At 42.6% G+C, this 21,113-nt stretch overlaps 1 protein-coding gene across 1 annotated transcript in view; it reads right to left on the reverse strand.

The window, feature by feature from the left end:
- The window catches only part of LOC468298 (leucine-rich repeat-containing protein 37A3), a 37,076-nt gene extending 16,913 nt beyond the window's left edge, over positions 1 to 20,163 (reverse strand). The window contains 5 exon segments of the mRNA XM_054670784.2: positions 8,653 to 8,733; positions 9,387 to 9,458; positions 12,578 to 12,649; positions 15,415 to 15,486; positions 17,539 to 20,163. Coding sequence (XP_054526759.1) covers positions 8,653 to 8,733; positions 9,387 to 9,458; positions 12,578 to 12,649; positions 15,415 to 15,486; positions 17,539 to 20,066 — 2,825 coding nt within the window. The 5' untranslated portion in view covers positions 20,067 to 20,163.
- Positions 20,164 to 21,113: the final 950 nt, after the last annotated feature.

The raw sequence follows: 21,113 nt of genomic DNA on the forward strand, positions 1-21,113 counted from the left end.
AGGCGATCCACCTGCCTCAGCCTCCCAAAGTGCTGGGATTACAGGTGTGAGCCACTGCGCCCTGCTAACATATCCTCTTTCTAAAAAGCTACATATATTGCAAAGTATTGGAATAGGAATAACATAGCAGTTAGGTTGGGCATTTGGGTTGATTACATATCTTTGCTATTATCAGTACAATTCTTATCAAAATCCCAGCTGGCTTCTTTCCAGAAAGTGACAAGCTAGTTCTAAAATTATAATGCAATTTAAGGCACCCTAAATAGCAAAATAATCTTGTAAAATAACAAAGTGGGAAGACTCAAATGTCCCAATTTCAAAACCCAAATCAAATCTACAGCAATCACAGTGTGATACTGGAATGTGGACAGACAAATAAATCAACAGAATAGAATTGACAACCCAGAAATAAACCCTCACATTTATGGAAAATTGATTTTTGACAAGGGTGCTAAAACAATTCTACATGGAAATAATATTTTTTTTTTTTTTTTTTAATGGTGCTGGAACAACTGAACGTCTATGTGCAAAATAATGAAGGTGGACCCCCTACATCTCACGCAATTATAAGAAATGATGCAAAATATGTCAAATACCTAAATGTAAGAGCCAAAACGATAAGACTCTTACACAAACACATGGGAGTAAATCTCATGACCTTAAATTAGACAACAGTTTTTTCTTCTCCAAACTGGATTTTTTTCTTTTAAAACAATTTTGTCTTTTGAATTTAATGAAGTATTACTAGCTGAAGGCAGCCTGACATGGTGACAAGAATGTCAGACAGATGAAAGGGACACAGCCTGATTTAAAACCAAACACTGAACCTTTTTAAAGAAGAATAAGACATTTTATACACACACATGACACCAAAAGCACAAACAACCAAAGGAAAAATAGATACATTAGATTTTATCAAAATTAAAAACTTTTGTGCATCAAAGGACACTGGCAAGAAAGTCACAGAACTCACAGGATGAGAGAAAATATTGGCAAATTATCTGTTAAGGTCTAATATCCAGAGTATCCAGAAGATATAGAGAATTCCTATAATTCAATAAAAAGACAAATCAATTTTTTAAATGGGCAGAGGATTTGAATAAATATTTCTTCAAAGAAGATATATAAATGGCTCATATACTCACAAAAATGTTGAATGTCTTAAATCATTAGGGAAATGTCCATCAAAAACTGCAGCGAGATACTACTTTACACTCACTGGGATGGCTATGAGAAGAGACAGACAACGACAGTGTTGACAAAGACCCGGGGAAATTGAAACCCTCAAACACTGCAGATGGAAGTGTAAAATGGAGCAGCCACTGTGGAAATCAGCCTGACAGGTCCTCAAAAAGTTAAACATAAGAGTTGCCATATGATCTAGCAATTCTGCTAGGGATGCACCCTAGAATTAAAAACATGTCCACACAAAAAGTAGTACATGCATGTCCATAGCAGCATTATTCATAAAAGCCAAAATAAAGTAGAAAAAACCACATGTCCACTAAGTGATGAATGGATGAACGGATATAGTGATGGCTCCATACAATGGAATATCACTCAGCCTTGCAAAGGGATGATCCATGCTGCAGCATGGGAGGACCTTAGAAACAACATGCTTCGTGAAAAGAAACTAGACACAAAAGGCCACATACTGTATGATTCGTTTATATGAAAGATCTAGAATAGGCAAATCCATAGGGACTCAAAGTAGATTAGTAGTTACCTGGGCCTGAGGGAAGACAGCACTGGGGAGTGATGGCTAATGGGTACCATGTTTTTTTGGGGGATGATGAAAATGTTCTGGGGTTAGATAATGGTGATTGTTTGCTATACAACCTTGAGAATATACTAACCACCACTGAATTGTACACTTTATAATACTGCGTTGATGGTATGTGGATCAAGTCTCAATTTAACACAAAGAAGCATGTTGTACTGTATAGAACACCAGGTGCCAGAAGACCAAACATGCTGGCAGATGGAAAAAAGAGGAGTGAAGATTCACTCTCCCTTGACCAAGATCAGAGTGAGTCAGTGGCGAGGCTGGGAGCCACACAGCTTGTCCTGCCTTGTGATCCCCCTCCTCTTCCTATTCCAGATGGTTTTTCAGTGCCATTAACTTGTTTTGTAACACTAATATTCAATAAGATGATGTTACAAAGAGAAAGAATGTGAGTGCCACATGACTGGTTAAGTATGGATTCTCAAACTAGGGCTTTAAATATCCTTTGTGATTTTTTTTGGCATGAAAACTTGTAAGACCACTGGTGGGCTCTGTACAAAGTTGGCTACCCCCTCATTCTATATCTTCCTCTGCCCACTTTCCTCCCAGCTATTAAAAATGAATGTAGGCTGGGCACAGCATCTCAAGCCTGTAATCTCAGCACTTTGGGAGGCCAAAGCAGAAGGAGAGCTTGAGCCCAGGAGTTTGAGACCAGCCTGGGTAACAAAGTGAGACCCTGTTTCTATTTTTTTTTAAACACCAAAAATAATGACTGTAAGGCAGTATGTAGCCAAACAACTTAGCAAAGTTTGTTATCTTTCCTCCAAAATTCTCTCACTCTCCAACCTTCCCTCTTTCTTGATAGCTCATCCATAGCCTTGAGCTCAGCATTACCTCTGAACTAGGAAGCTCTTCTCCAGCTGACATTAGGATCTTTGCATTTGTCCCTAATGAAATCAAAATATAGGGCCATTCAATATTATCCTATTTTCCTCCTGTTCTAAGGCATTCTTTTCTTGACTAAGGTTGTGCCTGGGCCATGGAGAGACTGAGTGGGAACTGGCTCAACGGCTCAATTTGAGGACTCTACAGCAACTCTTTTCCACAAACCAAATGATATGAATGTTTTTATTTATTTATATTTATGTTTCCACTTTTTAAAAGTCTTTTTGTAGAGATTGGGGTCTCACTTTGTTGCCCAGGCTGATCTTGAACTCCAGGGGCTCAAGTGATCTTCCTGTCTTGGCCTCCTAAAGTGCTGGGATTACAGGCATGAGCCAGTGCGCCCAGCCTCGAGTGTTTTTAGATTCACAGTAGATGATCATTTCCATTTCTGGTTCAAGTCCTTCATTTTATACATTAAACTAAGGTGCACTGACTCCCAGTCCATCGCCTTTTTGGTATCTTTATGGGAGTAAAATGTGGCAAGCTTTTTTCCAGCCTCAAAGACTGTCTCAGAGTAAAAGTTTAAGAAGTACTGCTCTAAATCATTTTATTAAATATGCCTTATTAGATGAGGAAAACTGAAATATTTTTATACAAGCCTTTTGCTGTAGAACAATGGGACAGAATAAAGGTAGCTCACAAAATAAGGGAACATTTCTTGCCTGTTTTTTTTTTCCCTCCAAATTCTTCTGTACAGGTCCAGATAGATGGGCTATGTTTCCTTTCTATTAACTGAGGAGACAGAGATGAAAGGACTGGAGCATGTCATCACTGTCTTAAATGTACTGAAATTCTAACAGCTCTAGCTGAAAAAATGTCCAAAGCAGGCCATGAAAATAAATTTAAATGACAAACTCCAAAATGATCTATGCTAGAATCCCAAGGCTGTCAGGGAAAACTGGTTCCATGGAAGAAGGTAGTCAAAGAAATAAGCAGATGACCTAGACCCTCACCCAATATGCGCGATGTACTTGGGGAGAAAGTAACCTCTTTCCTTTATTCATCTACATAGGTTCGTGAGCCACACATCTCCCCACACCAAGCTCCTCCATACAAGACCTCGGACTGCATCACGTAAATGCTTTTTCAGGGGCAAAATCTAGAGAATCTGAAACGGTGAGCCTTTTTTTCTTTTCTTTCTTTCTTTCTTTCTTTTTTTTTTTTTTGAGATGAAGTCTCACTCTGTTGCCCAGGCTGGAGTGCAGTGCAGTGGTGTGATCTTGGCTCACTGCAAACTCCACCTCCTGGAGTCAAGTGATTCTCCTGCCTCAGCCTTCAGAGTAGCTGGGATCATAGGTACCCGTCCCCATGCCTGGTTAATTTTTGTATTTTTAGTAGAGACAGGGTTTCACCATGTTGGCCAGGCTGGTCTCAAACTTCTGAGCTCAAGTGATCCACCCACCTTGGCCTCCCAAAGTGCTGGGATTACAGCATGAGCCACCATGCCCAGCTGTGAGCCTGTATCTTAATCAAAGTCCTGAGAATAACCTTGAAGAAGACTCCCTTGCAATGAGGAACAACAGAAGAAGCAAGGGACCTGGAATCTGGCAGACCTGGGTTTGAATTCTGGCTCTGTCACTTTCTGGTGAAGTGACTTGAGTAATGAACATGAGCCTTTCTGGGTAGCGTTTACAGCACAAAACAATTTGAGGAATAAATGAAAGAGCACGTGTCTAGTGCCTAGCAATGCGCTGGACACAGTGCCGGTGCTCAGCCATCATGTCACACCAGCACTGACCGGTGAGCATAAACCCTGGGGATGCCCAGAGCTGGAGCTCCAGAAGCGTGGGATTCTCAGAGGGAAGTGGAGCTCACTGCTCTACAGGTCCTGTTCAAGTTAGAAAGTAAGATACGATGCACACAAAGCCAAATTGTCATCATTCAGCTCCTATTACAGGGGAACTAAGAGCTGCACTGAAAATTACTTGCAAAGCTTGTAAGTGGTTCTGCCACTTATTAGCCGTGTGAACCTTAGCAAATTACCTAGCGTCTCTGAGTTTCAACTTCCTCATCTGCAAAATAGAAATGATAATAATAACCGCATCGCAAGAGTTGTTGGAAAAATGAAAATGAGGTATCATAGGAGGTAACATGTATGGAGCATTTACCACATGCCAAGCACTGTTCTAAGAACTTCGGACATGTTATCTCACTTGTATAAGTACTCAGGTGCCTACAAATAAACAGCACCTGGTAAATTAAGTATTGAAAAAATGCTATGGGGCAGAGGAAGAAATGCTAAGCTTCTGTGAGAAGAGAAGACAGCTTGTTACACAGGTGAAAAGAACAAGCTGCAGCTGAGAGAAGAAAAGTATAAGAGTTGCTAGGTGTGACAATCTCAAGACTTTTCAACCACTACAAATTTAAACAGCCACCCTAAATCACCCCAAAGCACAGACTCGAGTTGTTCTTTTTGTCTTTAATGTTTGCGCCTCTCTGAATCAGAGAAGAAGCTGCCAGGATTCCAGTACATACCAAAACATGATGACAATACCCTCAACTGTGCAAACTTTTGTGCATCTACCGCTATGTAAAGGAAGCTGACCTCAGAAGACTGGGGAGAACAGTAAGGCATGTTTGTGACCGAAGCTCAATTTGCCATCAGTGTGGCCACACCTACCTCACTAATATTCTAATAGTGGGATAAGTAATTCAATAGGGATAAAGCCTGGATTTTCCTCTTATTCTCTCTTAGTGCTTACATTCTTGGCATGATATCGATGTGCCATAGACAAGCCAATATGTGAGTGTACTCTATCTGAATAAATATAGCCTTTCTACATTGCAAAGTCATCCAGTTTCTAAAATTATTGTTAGAACCAATGAAGTGACTAAGAGAATTTTAAAAAATAAGCCATCAGTCTGGACCTGTGTATAGGAATGAAGGAGAAGCACTTTAGTCAGGGAAAAAATATAAACATACTTAACATTTAGGATTATCAACCATTGCTGCTTTTCCATAAACCATTTCATTCATGATTTCATCTATAAGAGATATGATTATTGCCCCCATTCAGTGAGGGACTTTGATAGTTAGCCGTCTGGTCCTTCTTGCTTGGATGCCCTGCAAATAAATGTCCTCCTTTCCCCAATGCAAAACCTCGATATGGTTGTTTGACTTTACTGCGCTTGGGCCAGCAGAATCCAGTTAAGTCCACTAATAAGCTCTTGGCCTGTCTTTGAGATGGATTTCAGATTCAAAATAGACTGACCCTATCACCCTGCTAATTTGGCCAGTCAGTATTTGTCAATAACATAGAGGCTTCATTCAAGAGATTTACTGGGTTGTAACTATTGGAACCCAGGGATGATTTCAGGATTTTGTGGGGCCTGAGCCTTATCTAGTAAAAACATTTAAAAAATTATGACTACAAAAATTTCCAGGGGCCCTCCCAGGACCTTGGAAGGGCCTGTGCAAGTGAGAAGCCTGGAAGGTTAGGCTCTATTCAATTCATCATCGATCAACAACAGCTGGGGCCTCTTTTTTTGTTTGTTTTTTACAAACTTGTGTAATGCAGGGAAATATATTGTTTCAACTTACAAACACCACAAAATGGTGTCATATTGGTCATAAAATTACTGGCACCTTCCCTTGGCATCTTGCCTTTGGAAGGAAATGCAGTGGGCCTATATGTCACATATGCCAAATATGACTCTGCAGTGTAGCTTTGTTTACCAGGAAGATTTGACTCCAATGGAGCCCAGCCCCTAACATACACTTGGTGTGTTGGGACCCTTGTGCCAATCTTTGAAAGTAACTGTGACTTAGTTTGAAGGGTACAGCTCTATTCTGTTTATATGAAATGAGTGCTAGTTTCCAATATCAGCTAGCTCTGATTTTTTCATCACCATGAAGTAAATGCCTTTTTCTGTTGTTTAAGATGAACACAGAAACTCAAGATAAGCAAGTTAGTGTCTCTCAAGTCTTTCTTAACCCAGCCCCCATTCCTGCTTTGTCCTCTCCTTGTCACCCTGCCGTACAGATCCCCACATGGCTCTCATATGTTTTCCCATCAGCATCTGCTTCCTCCTTGAGGAATGAAAGTCCCCTGGGGACAAAGTCCTCATCTTGGTGTGTCTTTGAGATGGATTTTGTAGCCCCAGCACTTAGTACAGTACCTGGCACAAATGGACATGGCACTCTGAATGTTTTTGAGTGAATTCATTAATTTTTATCCACTGTGATTCCAGTGTTTTCCTGGTGTTGCCTACATAATTGTAGTGAAGCTGGCTAGATGATGATGATGATGATGATGATGATGATTATTATTATTATTTGAGACAGAGTCTCACTCTGTCCCTCAAGCTGGAGTGCAATGGTGCCATCTCGGCTCACTGCAACCTCCGCCTCCTGGTTTCAAGTGATTCTCCTGCCTCAGCCTCCTGAGTACTTAGGATTACAGTTGCCTGCCACCATGCCCAGCTAATTTTTGTATTTTTAGTAGAGACAGGTTTCACCATGTTGGTCAGGCTGGTCTTGAACTCCTGACCTCAGGTGATCCACCCACCTGAGCAAAGTGCTGGAATTACAGGCATGAGCCACCGCTCCCGGCCACCAGATTTTTATGAGGGACTCCCAGTGGTATAAAGTGCTTAGTAAAGATGGTGAGTTTAAAACATTTGTATTGATGCTACCTAAACCTCTTCATGGAGGGACCTAATGAGCCTGTTCTCTGGTGTGAGGGCAAAAGAAAAACAGACCTTTAGTGTGCTTTTCCTAAGTTATGCATCAGCAAATTAATGAGGACAGAGGGGAGCATGTGCAGAAACTGCTGCTCTAGTCCAGACACATCCTGAATGCCTCCCTCTATCTCGAAATGAACTGTGTGAAACTAGATTTCTGAACCACAAGGCAGGTGGAAAGTCTTTTCTAAAGTCAGATGTAGAGGAGAATCTTCACCTTGAGTCCCCTTCAGGCCATTGAATATACCCACTCTGATTTGATGGGTATGTTATACAGAGAAATCATAGAATTTTTGCAATTATGGTAGAAGAGTAGTCAGGAAAGTATATGGAATTAAGATACAGCGATATATTTTCTTTACAAAAGTTTTTTTTTTGCACAATAGCTTAACATAAACACCATCTTGGCCAGGCATGGTGGCTCACACCTGTAACCCCAGCACTTTGGGAGGCTGAGGTGGGCGGATCACCTGAGGTCACAGGAGTTCGAGACCAGCCTGGAGGGGAGGTTGGAGTGTAGTGGCACAATCTCGGCTCACTGCAACTTCCACCTCCCGGGTTCAAGCCATTCTCTTGCCTCAGCCTCCCGATAGCTAGGATCACAGGCGCCCGCCACCATGACCTGCTAATTTTTGTATTTTTAGTAGAGATGAGGTTTCACCATGTTGGCCAGGCTGGTCTCAAACTCCTGACCTCCAGTGATCCTCCCACCTTGGCCTCCCAAGGTGCTGGGATTACAGGCATGAGCCACCATTCTGGCCCTACAACTATGGATTTGATTCCTGCTCATATGCGGAGTTTCTAACTGCTTAAATGTCTGCAACATTTAGCTGCAAGGAAGGAAGCTTAACACAAAGTCCTCCAGGGAGCAAAAAACTGCACCACCATGCCCAACTAATTTTTTTGTATTTATATTAGGGACAGGGTTTCACTATGTTGGCCAGGCTGGTGTTGAATTCCTGACCTCGGGTGATCCGCCCACCTCAACTCCCAAAGTTCTGGGATTACAGGTCTGAGCCACCCCGCCCAACAACAAGGCTAATTTGAGGGTCACTTCTTTGATGCCTTTTCTTGCCCATGCTATAGGTCAGAACTAGGACAAGCAGAGGAGGTCATATATAAGCTACGTAAGTCTCTTGGCCTCTTTGTACCTTAGCTTCCCCATTTGAGAAAAATGAATGGATCTTAAGACACGCTTTTCAGAGTTGATAATGGGCTTATACCCAGCTACCCAATAATTGTATGAGTTTTTGTAGACAAATAGTTGTTCACATGTATTCATCTTCTATTTCACTTACAACTTATGTAAAAACTGCATTTCGTGCCAGGCCTGAAATGTTCCAAAGCTGAGTTCTGTAATTACATTGCAACTAAGATTTCTAAAAAAAAAAAAAAGACACAAGCCAAAGGAAAGAAATAATTATTTCAGAACATTTATCATTTGCCATGATTCTAATTTATATAGGATGGAACATAACCTCAATCCTTTCTCTATGCACTAAGGAAATCTCACTGTGGAAGATACTGGCTTATGATTTATACTTTAACACTGCACACGTGGTGCATTAGATACAAAACAGTGAATGCTCAGTAAATACCTGTGTTAAGTGATCTTTATTTCTCTAGAACAGGATTTCACAACTTCAGTGCCATCAACATTTTGGACTATATAACTCTTTGCCATGGGGGTTTGTCTTATACCTTGAAGGATGTTTAGCAGCATCTCTGGCCTTTGCCCACCAGATGCCAGGAGCACACCCACAGTTTTGTCAACCAAAACTGTCTCCGGACATTACCAAATGCCACCTGAGTGCAAAATCACACCAGCTGAGAACCTCTGCTGTCTGATGATTCACTAAGATCTGTGTAATAATTCTCACAATAAGCCTTGCTAGAGACAAAAAGGATTTGCTGTATAATTTTAGTAGCTTTCTACTGGTAAAATTTTAATTATATTTCAAGAATAGCAAAGAGGTTTATAATTAAGTTTTATAAAAATTCCAAATGTAATCAAGTTATATTTGTAACTTACATAAACTTCAAAAATGGTAGTGGTTCAAATGTATGTCTTTCAATAGACTGTATTTTATTGTAGGATAAATCTCTAGGAAAAGGAAAAGGAAAATATTGCCTTGATTAGTTATTAAATGTTGATTGGTATGAATAATAGCAAGAGTTTAGAATAATATTGAATACACATTTTTTATCTCAACTCTAAACGTTTGGACTTGTATTTGAACTTTCCAGAGCCCCTAACCCTACCCATACCTCTCCTAGAGTCTCACCTTCATGGTTTTAATAAATATACAACATAATAGACTTTGGAATTAATTTTTCCTGAGAGCAGTAGACTTGATTAGATGCCCTTTTGTAGTGTCATCGAATCTTAGATTATGAGCTCAAAGATTTTATCTCTATATATACAATTTCTAATATTAAAAAAAATAGTCGGGCCGGGTGCGGTGGCTCAGGCCTGTAATCCAGCACTTTTGGAGGCCGAGGCTGGCAGATCCTGAGGTCAGGATATCGAGACCATCCTGGCTAACACGGTGAAACCCCGTCTCTACAAAAAAAATAGAAACAATTAGCCAGGCCTGGTGGCACGTGCCTGTAGTCCTAGCCGCTCAGGAGGCTGAGGCAGGAGAATGGCATGAACCCAGGAGGTGGAGCTTGCAGTGAGCCGAGATTGCACCACTGCACTCCAGCCTGGGCGACAGAGCAAGACTCCGTCTCAAACAAACAAACAAACAAACAAAGTCTCACATTTCTACACCTTCTTAGTTTAGGTCTGTTTTCCTAAGCCAGTTCAATATCAGAAGAAATAAAAGACATCCTTTCACATCATTTGAAAGGAAGCTACCCCTTTACCTAATACATAACTTTGAACTAATTCAAATCATATTAATAGAAATTCATTTTTGGTTTTATATTGCTTTAATATTTCATAAAAGAAATTTCTTCAGTTATACAGTGATGGAGTTTGTCCCTCCCTCTTTACCTGGATGGTGTAACGTTGTCTGGCTGATGTCTCCATCTCTAGTCTCTCCCTTCCTAAACTATCCTGCACACAGTCATCATATAAACTCTCCAGAAGTGGCTTGCAAAGACCAGCATCTCCTGGGAAGTTACTGAAGATGCAAATTCTTGGTCCCACTCTAGACCAACTGAATCAGTAACTACGAGGGTGGAGTCCAGAACTGAGTTCTAACGTGCCCTCTCAACGACTGTGATGCAGATCTACCTTACAGCACTGCTGTGGTAACATGGTTACCATGGTTACCATGAGGAGCCATGTTGGCTCCTCAGCTTGGCATTCAAAGCCCTAGAAGATCTGGCTCCATTTTCCTACTCTCCCTTCTTGTACTCTACGGGTACTCATGGCATTCCTTGAATACTTTCCTGTGTTTTGCCCTCCCATTTTCCTTTTGCAAGTTTAGAGTATTTTCCCCAAGATGTCTGTCTGATGTTACACAATGGCCCTTCAAAGTCCTATTCAAATGGCATTGTTCTAGTAACATCCTCCTGGGTCCAAATTGAAGGCATTTTTTCCTCTTCTATGTTCCAGAAACAATTTATCCCTCCTAGTGCCCACATCCATTTCTTCTTCTTTTTTTTTTTTTTTTTTTTTTTTGAGACAGAGTCTCGCTCTGTCGCCCAGGCTGGAGTGCAGTGGCGCGATCTCGGCTCACTGCAAGCTCCGCCTCCCGGGTTCACGCCATTCTCCTGCCTCAGCCTCCCGAGTAGCTGGGACTACAGGCGCCCGCCACCACGCCCGGCTAATTTTTTGTATTTTTAGTAGAGACGGGGTTTCACCGTGTTAGCCAGGATGGTCTCGATCTCCTGACCTCGTGATCCGCCCGCCTCGGCCTCCCAAAGTGCTGGGATTACAGGCGTGAGCCACCGCGCCCGGCCTATTTCTTCTTCTTAATGTAGTTATTTTTTTATCCCATTTCTTCTGAGCATAAACAGGTCCCTGAAAGCATGGACTAGGTCTTGCTCATCTGCATTGCCCACCATGTTTAAAACTGACACATGGAAATAAAGCAAACTCAAATATTTGTAAAATAAATGAACAGCTGGGGGAGTGAGTAGAAGGAAAATAACTATTTTAAAGGAAATGTAGTTTTTTATTTCATGGTCTCTGTAGCACTTTGGCATCCACCTGAGGGTCTTTACACCCACTTTCCTTAAGCCTTCTATATTTGAGAGAATCTGTTTGCAAAAGAGCATCACTAATGAGCTTAATAAGGATTAATGACATACACACCTCTATGGACAAAGGGTAAGAATCAAGCATTCATAGCAATGAACATAGTATCTTCTTGTCTCTAAACAGACAGAAATACAGGGATCCCTTTCTTGGTAACAGGGCTGGGGCGATCGTTATTTTGTAATTAGTGAAGAGTTAGGGGCATTTCTGATGTGCTTCTTAGTGTAAACATTTCTAGCTCTACCACTTAACCATCATTTTAAACATCTGTTTTAATACAACAATTCCTGAAATGAAATCCTTAATACCAGTCTATTCTCTTGGTAGCTTAATATTCTCGATAATATTATTGATATAATTCAGCTGGTTTTTAATATTTAAATGTTAATTTAATTCCGATTAAATTACCAAAAATTCTGGATTAATGATATTCAAATGAATGCAGGTGGTCTCCATTTTCTTCTCCTTTAGGCAACAATCTGAAGTTAACTTTAGTTCCTTTCATCCTACTAAACCAACTTTTTGAAATTTTTTTTGTGAAGGTCAGACAGTAAATATTTTAGGCTTTGTGGGCCACATATGATCTCTCTCGCATATTTCTCTTTGTTTCTTTTCTTTTTCTTTCACAGTCCTTTAAAAATGCAAAAACCATTCTTAACTTAATGGGCTATTTAAAAATAGACCATAGATTAGACTGGATCTATTGGCTGTAGACTGAATAGAAAAAGAATGATATGTGAACCCTTATAAAACAAGGTTCATATGGGTGTCAGTCACTGCTCAGATTTTCTTACCATGTGAAATGTTTTTGTCTGTATTTTGTCTATATAACTTAAAAACTGAAAATGCACAGGAGGTAGCTAGTGCTAGAGATGGGCTGAGACCCTATACAAACTTACAGAATTGCAGAATTTTATTGCTCAGAGAAATCTGAGAGATTATCTAATTTGAACCCCTTATTCATTTTACAGATAATATGACTAAAAACTCATAAATATAATTAACTAACTTACAAATACTGGAGGGATAGCAGGCCTTCAAATGAATCCTTGTGTAATTCAGTCAAGTTATTTTCTCTGAGAATTCTGGAAAATGAAGAAGTTATTTCTAGATTAAAATGCAAACTACAACTATTTGCTACACAGGACTGTCTCCTGCATGTGGAGGAAAGCTGGGTCATGGTCACTTCAAGATGGTAGGATCTGCTCTGCTTTCATTCAAACCTTTTCTTACATTTTCCTTTTTGTGTCCATCTCTCTCCACCACCACCACAAACACACACACACACACACACACTCAAGCACACCCCTACCCACTCTTCCCACCAAATTCTATTATTTCATGCCTCCTCTCTAGATCACAAAATCCCTTTTAGAATCCAACTCTGGGTGGCACCAAGATCAGCAGAACCTCCATTTCCTCCTCTCTTTTCCCAAACCTTATTATGAAAGCCCCACATGGAACCATGTCAGGGCTGCAAGTGAAGCCATTCAACCTTTTCCCCCCCATCAAAAAAATTGGAGAACTATAATGTGCATAAAGTGTACATAACATAAATGTTGTTTATATTTAATTTAATTTTTGAGACAGGGTCTCGCTCTGTTCCTAGACTGGTCTCAAACTCCTGGCTCGAGTGATCCTCCTGTCTCTGCTTCCCAAAGTGCTGTGACTGCAGACATGAGCCACCTCACCTGGCCAAATATTCAGTTTAATAATTATGAAGCAGATACCCATGTAAACATCGTTACAAAAGATCATTGCTAGCATGCCAGAAGCCCCAGTGTGCCCCTTTCCAATCATATCCCTCTCTCTAACCCTAATAGGTAACCACTATCCTGACCTTTGTAATAATTTTCTTGTTTTTAAAATGTAGTTCTGGCCTGGCATGGTGGCTCATGCCTGTATTCCCAGCACTCTGGAAAGCCAAGGTGGGTGAATCACCCACGGTCATGAGTTTGAGACCAGCCTGGCCAACATGGTGAAACCCTGTCTCTATTAAAAATATATAAATTAGCTGGGTGTGATGGAGGGCACCTGTAATTCCAGCTACCCAGGAGGCTGAGGCAGGAGAATCGCTTGAACCCGGGAGGTGGAGGTTGCAGTGAGCCAAGATCGCACCATTGCACTCCAGCCTGGGCAACAAGAACAAAATTCCATCTGAAAAAATAAATAAAGCAATTCTCCTGCCTCAGCTTCCCAAGTAGATGGGATTACAGGCACCCACCACCATGCCTGGCTACTTTTTGTATTTTTAGTAGAGACGGGGTTTCGCCCTATCGGCCAGGCTGGTCTCAAACTCCTGACCTCAGGTGATCCGCCTACCTGCCAAGGTGCTGGGATTAAAGGCGTGAGCCACCGCGCCCAGCATATGTTTATTTTTAATTTAGAACTCATCATGGCTTGTCTATATACATTGAAATAATGATGTGACACACAAACTGTTGTGAAAAATGTCAGTTACTTTGAATGTAAGCATTTTTTCCAAAATCACTTATGTGTCTAAACCAATTCCTTCTATAAATCAGTAAGAAAATGATAAAACAATTCAACAGGAAAATGAACAAAGGCCAGAAAACTCAGAGAAGAAGCACAAATGTTCAATAAACATATAAAGATATTTAATTAAATTCATGAGTAATCAGAAAAATTCACATTTAGATGGAATCCCTTTTATTCATCCATAACTTCAGCAAAAAGTTGGAGAATACCCAGCAGTGAAAAGGTGTCGGGAAATGAATGCTGTCATGTTCTGCTGACAATAGAGTAAGTTGGCACAAAATTTTTGAAGGCAATTAAAATTTTATATCTACATAGTCTTCACCCCAACAATTCCATTTCTAGATACCTATGCTACAGGAATACTTGCACATGTTCACAAAGAAGCATGTACAGGGATTTCATTGCAGCAATGCATGTAACAAGAAAACTAAGCATAATCTAAACATTCATCAATGGGGGAATTATTAAATAAACCATGATGCATCCATACTATGGATTATGCAGGAGTTTAAATGAATGGTGTGACCCTCTAAGTACTGGGAAGGAAAGAAATCTAAGGCATATCATGAAGTGAAAGAATCAAGTTGTAAGATGTTACCCTTTATGTGAAGAAAAAATTTTAAAAACCACAAAACAAATCTATTTTGCTTTATGTAAATATGTATGTAGGTAAATGGGGAAAAGTCTGGAAGCATGTATATAAATGCAGAGTAGCATTACTTCAGGGATGAGGGAGTAGGGCACAAGGAGAGTTTTTGTTATATCTGTTATTGCATTTTTATACATTAAAAATGGAATCATGGGCTGCGGGTGGTGGCTCATGCCTGTAATATGAGCACTTTAAGAGGCCAAGGTGGGAGGATCACTTGAGCCCAGGAGTTCAAGACCAGCCTAAGCAGCACAGGAAGACTCTGTCTCTACAAAACATATGAAATTAGGTGGGTGTGGTGGCATGCACCTGTGGTCCCAGCTACTGGGGAGGCTGAGGTGAGAGGATCACTTGGGCCTGGGAGGTGAAGGCTGCAGTGAGCTGTGATTGTGCCACTGCACTGCAGCCCAGAGGACAAAGTAAGACCCTGTCTCTGAAAAAAAAAAAAAAAAAAAGAGAACAAAAAGGAATATAACCATGTATTATTTGTATGATAAAAAATAAATTTAAATTGCCTCTTATTTTAAAGAGAGCCTACCAAATTTAATTTTAAAATAACCATACGATTGCAATCAACAGTGGTTGATTTGGGGCATGGAGGAGAAATATCTTTCCTCAGAGGTACCGACCTCAAAATTCTGGACCAAGAAAGATCTTACAATGCAGTTAGCTTTTCGTCATATTTGGAGAGAATATACTCACAGTTTCTTGGTCCAACTGTACACTTTCCATACATTTCCATCAATGTAAGAAATATAGTTTCCTTGGAAATTTCTGTGAAGAAACACAGTTTATATCCTTGAATAGGTAGGAAAACAATGAACACGATAAGTAAGAGAATCATTGCAACCTTGTTGGGGATATTCAGAAACAGAAAATAACACCTGCTTTCTCATTTCCAGAGCTATCAGCTTCCCAGTTTGCACAATTCATCAAGAAATTATGCGGGGTCACTGGCACAAATGATGAGGCATCTCCTGGGAGCTTAACTTCTTATCCATCCCATCTCTTGGACAGATGATGCCAGTTAATTACTTTGAATGTAAGTATTTTATCTAAAAGCACTTATGTGTCTAAACAGACTTCTACAAATCAGTACCAAAATGGTAAATAATTCCACAGAAATATGGGCAAAAGCTTATCATTATCAACAAATGAGAAGAAAGAAACCCTATGCCAGGTAACACCAAAGCTTTGGCCCAGTGCCCTCTGTTGAAACATCCTAGGCTTTTTCTTTCCACTCCTATTACAACTGATCTGATTTGGCCCCTTCACACTTCACTCCTAGATTTTGCTAGACCTTTCTATTTTGTCTCCCTGAATTAAGCTTTTCCTTTTGGACACTTTACATATGGATTCTAAAACAATCCTCTGCATGTCTACACTTGCACATAATGCAAAAAATAAAATAAAATAAAATAATCTTCCTGTTTTAATCATTTAATCTCTCTTGCTTGGAAACTTTCAATGGCTTTCCATACCTCATTGTGTAACTTTCAAACTCCTATAGCTGATAATCAAGGTTTTACAGAATCGTATCTTCATTGCTCCCTCACCTAATTCTTTGTAGCCACGTTGGTCTACTAAATTCCAACCATACCTGTAGCCATGCGTTTGCCTAGACTGTACTCCCATTTTTTTTCTATTTAACAAATTATAGCTACTCTTTAAGACCCAAGTAAAGTTTTAGCTTACCCATGTAGCATCTCCACACCTCAAGGATCACAGATTCTGGCAAATTGTAGCACCAATGGTCTGCATTATCTTTTAGTACTTAATTATATATACCTCCCTTTTTATGCCTATTCTCTTTCTTCCCTCCTATTATTATTATTATTTTTTTTTGAGATGGAGTCTCGCTCTGTCACCCAGGCTGGAGTGCAGTGGTGCAATCTTGGCTCACTGCAAGCTCTGCCTCCCAGGTTCACGCCATTCTCCTGTCTCAGCCTCCCGAGTAGCTGGGACTCCAGGAACCCACCACCATGCCTGGCTAATTTTTTTCTGTATTTTTAGTAGAGATGGGGTTTCACCATGTTAGCCAGGATGGTCTTGATCTCCTGACCTCGTGATCCGCCCGCCTCAGCCTCCCAAAGTGCTGGGATTACAGGCGTGAGCCACCACACCCAGCCTCTTCCCTCCTATCATTTTCGTGTTCTGGAGACAGTAGCATACTTGGCCCTGGGTTTGACATAAAACTAGTTCTACATATAGAAAGCTAGGGACAAAGATGAGTTCTGGACAAAACTAAAGGACTGAATAATCATGTGAACAGCCAACTCTCCTACATATGCTAGGCACTGATGAAGTGTTTCATATATTCACTCACCTAAATTTCACAACAATCCTATGAAATGCTAACTAGCATAATCCCCAGTTTAAAGGTGGGGAAATTGAGTCACAGGCAGAATCACTTGCTCTGGGTCACCAAGCCAATAAATAGATCTGGGTTCAAACCCAGGCAGCCTGGCTCCGGAATCAACTCTTAACCACTTAGAGCATCATCACTGAGATCGGGAGAGGGACAGGCTGCTGTAAAGAGGGTGAAGCAAAAATGGGAGGAGAGCAGCGGTTAAGCAATGATGTGATGGGGCTAAATAAAAATGGATACGAAAATGAGTAAAAGACCAGAGTAAAAGGAAAAGACTGGAGAAGGAGCCTAACATTAAAGGAGAATGAGGAGAAGGGAGAGTTGACAAGCAAAGGTGAAAGCAGAAAGTCAGTTGTCCATATGGCTTGGGGAGATAAAGAAGGCCCAGGAAGGCCTCCAGGAAAAGGCTGCCATGTCAGGCAGGACACAGAGGACAATTGAGGAAAGGTGATTCTTACAAGATGGTGAAGGTGCCATTGTGGGTGTTGGGCTCTGGCACAGGCACTTGGCGGAGCCTCTGCTCTGGGTTGAGATCAATACATGACAACATCTCATCTCCGCAGGTACAGAGCTCACATATGTTGGTGCTTGTGGAGGCCTTCTGTTCCTCTGGTGCAGTTAAAGCCTTATCTTGGATGTAACTTTCAGACTGCACCAATGAATCCTGACTAGGTTCTAGCTCAGTAGGTGGACCTGTGACTTCAGTCAGTTTTCGATGCAGAGTCTGAAGCTGATCTGGATGAGGAGCTGTAGTCTTCTCCAGGGCTGTAGAATGTCCAATCTCTGTAGTGGGCTCTGGAGTTATGGCAAGCCCTAGGTCTGGAGGCTGAGTTGAGGTCTCCTCCGTGGTTGGAGACGGTTTAACCTCTGTAGTAGGTTTTGTAGTTATGGTAAGCTCCAGGTCCAGAGGTTGAATGGTGGCTTGAGTCAGGTGTGAATGCTGAGCCTGACCCTTGTCTGAAGGTGGAAGTGTCACCTCAGGGTGTCCTGGAGGAGGAGCTGTAGTCGTCAGGGCTGTAGAAGGTTCAACCTCTGTCATGGATTTTGGAGTGATGGTAAACCCCAGGTCCAAAGGTTGAACTGTGGCTCGAGTCAGGTGTGAATGCTGAGTCTGAACCTGGTCTGGATGTGGAAGTGTCACCTCAGGATGCTTTGGAGAAACTATAGTCCTCTTTGGGGGTGTAGAATGTCCAACCTCCGTAGTGGGTTCTGGAGTGATGGTAAGTCCCAGGTCCAAAACTTGAACTGTAACGCTGGGTGACACTGGATGCTGAGCTTGATCCTGACCTGGTGTTGGATTTGTTACCCCTTGATATACTCGAAGTTGGGGTACAACTTTCTTAGGAGGCTGAGTTGGGGTCTCCTTCATGGTTGGAGAAAGTTCAACCTCTGTCATGGATTCTGGAGTGATGGTAAACCCCAGATCCAAAGGTTGAACTGCGGCTTGAGTCAGGTGTGAATGCTCTGGAGGTTGAGCTACAACTACATTAGGGAACTCTGGAGTCTGAGCTGGGGCCTCCTGATGGGTTAGGGAAGACTCACCCTCCTCAGCGGTCTGTGGATGCTCAGCTGCAGCCTCCTGCTGGGTTGGAGAGGGGTTCTCATTATTAACAGGTTCCGGAGACTGAAACGAAGTCTCCTTTTGAACTGCTAAAGGTCCAGCCTCTTCCGATGACTCTGGAAGCAGAGGTGGGCCCCCGTGCTGGATGGCGGGAGGTTCTACATCATTACCTGACCCTGAGAGCTGAGCTGTAGCCTCCTGGTGGACTAGAGAAGTTCCCACCTCTGCACTAGGCTCTGCTGCTATGGTGAGCTGCACGTCTGGAGGCTTCACAGAGACACTGGGTGAATCTAAATGATGAGTTTGATGGTGACCTGGAGGTGAAACTGTGACTTCATGATGTTCTGGAGGCGGACCTGGGGTCTCCTGCTGGGTCGGAGAAGATTCGACCTCCCCAGAAGACTCAGAAGGCTGAACTGGCTGCTGCTGCTCACTGATGGAAAGTTCATGCTCCATAGGAGGAACTGGAGGCTCAATTGGGGCCTCCTGTTGGGTTGCAGAAGGTTCCACCTCCTCTAGAAACTGAATTGCGGCCTCCTGCTGGGCTTGGGAAGATTCTCTCTCATTGGTAGGCTCTGAAGTTATGGTAACCTCCACATCTGCAGATTTAACTGTAATGTTGGGCGAGTGATAATGAGCTTGATCCTCACCTGGAGGTTGAACTGTCACCTCATGATTCAGTAGAGTTAGACTCTCCATAGAGGACTCTGGAGGCAGAGCTGGGGCCTCCTGCTGCATTGAAGAAGGTTCTTCCTCCTCAGGGAGCTGTGGAAGCTGTGCTGGGGCTTCTTGCTGGAGTGAAGAGGACTGGATGTCTTCAAGGGTCTCTGGATTTTGAGTTTCAGGCTCTAGATGGAATTGAGAAGGTCCAACTTGCTCAGAGGGCCCTGGAGGCTCATCTGACTTCACCCGGAGTTCTGGAGGCAGGCTACCGGGATACGGTGTATCCGTGCTGGAATATTCATCCTGCAAAGTCTGTTTCTGACTCTGAGGTGTGGATAATTGGCGTGTAATTCCAATAATCTCAGCAAGGCTCCAACGCTGAGCTGGATCTTTCTTCAGCTGTGAAGCCAAGAACTGCTCTGGCTCCAGGGGCAGCTCTCCAGCTGAATCCCAGGTGTCCAGGAATGGAACCAAATTTTCAGTCGATTCCTGGGGTGGGGCTGGCATCTCTGAGGAAGCAGAGGGCCCCAGGTGATCAAAGTCCCACGGGTCTGCCGGGAGAGTAGGCGCATGGGGAGATTCCCGTGGGAAATGGGAGGAGTGGGAAGACCAGGGCTCAGGCGGCCCCAGGGGGTTAGAGGTGAGCTGGAGCAGGTCCTTGACTAGTAGCCACAATAGTTGCCACATAAGGAGGGGCCATGGGCCCCAGAAACGCAGCCGGGACATGACACACGCTAGTGCCGGGCACTGAGCAGAAGACATTCTGGCAGCTCCGAGACGCTCGTGCCCCTTATAAGCGTGAGCCCCGCCCTGTCTTTATGACACCTTTATTTATGCCACAGATCTGCTCCATGTCACCAGGGCACTCTTATATCACAATCCCGCCCAAGCACGCCTTCTCATCCTGCCCTGCCGGAACACCCCTCTCCTCCCCTTAGTGAGGAAGGATTTGGGCCTCAGATCCTGGTGGTCCCAGGACTCCAGCGCCTGCTGTGGTGGGGTAGGGTGGGGTAGGGTGGGGTAGGGTGGGGTGGGGGTGCGGCAGAGCTTCCCAAGGAAGTCACCGGACCTCGCCTCAGGATATTCAGAAGTGCTAGTTCAGTTCTGGCAGCCTTCCTCCTTTAAGGGGAAATCCGAGAACACTCTTCCTTCCAGGGAGAGCAACTGACCTGCAAAATGGGCGCCAGGATGCACATTACAGTCATTTATTCCAAAGTGTTGCCATTTTCGCTAAACTGTCGCATGTTTGATAATTAATTCACCACCCTATTAGGTAGGGGCTGCCAGGGAATAAGCGAGGACTCCAAATTTTCTGTAGGAGGGGTGTTGGGAGTTGGCAATTCGGTCTGGGAGAGAAGGTTTTAATCCGAGTGAAGAGCCCTTTGCACTAGCCTGGGAGGAGGCTGAACTGTCATCCTGCCTTGACTCAACACAGCCATTACCCTAGAAGTTACAGCACTTCTAGGGTCACCTGTGTTCAGAGATCTACCCTGTGTGCACACATGGAGAAGAGGCTTAGGTTGTTAAAGTCAGCGTGTTAAATAATTTCCTGAAATGCAACTGTAACTAGAACCCAGCTGACTTCCCCCACAGCCGTTCTTACCTATTTTATTACTGTCTGGCATAATTACCAGCATGTAAACTCCAAGAAGGTGCTTCATCTTATTCCAGTGCCTGGCATAGGCATAGGGTGCATAGTGATGGCTTTAAAATTGAAGGGGGGCCGGGTGTGGTGGCTCACACCCATAATCCCAGAACTTTGGGAGGCCAAGGTGGGGGGATCACTGAGGTCAGAAGTTCGAGACCAGC

The sequence above is a fragment of the Pan troglodytes genome, chromosome 19 (assembly GCF_028858775.2).
Source record: "Pan troglodytes isolate AG18354 chromosome 19, NHGRI_mPanTro3-v2.0_pri, whole genome shotgun sequence".
Lineage (NCBI taxonomy): Eukaryota > Metazoa > Chordata > Mammalia > Primates > Hominidae > Pan > Pan troglodytes.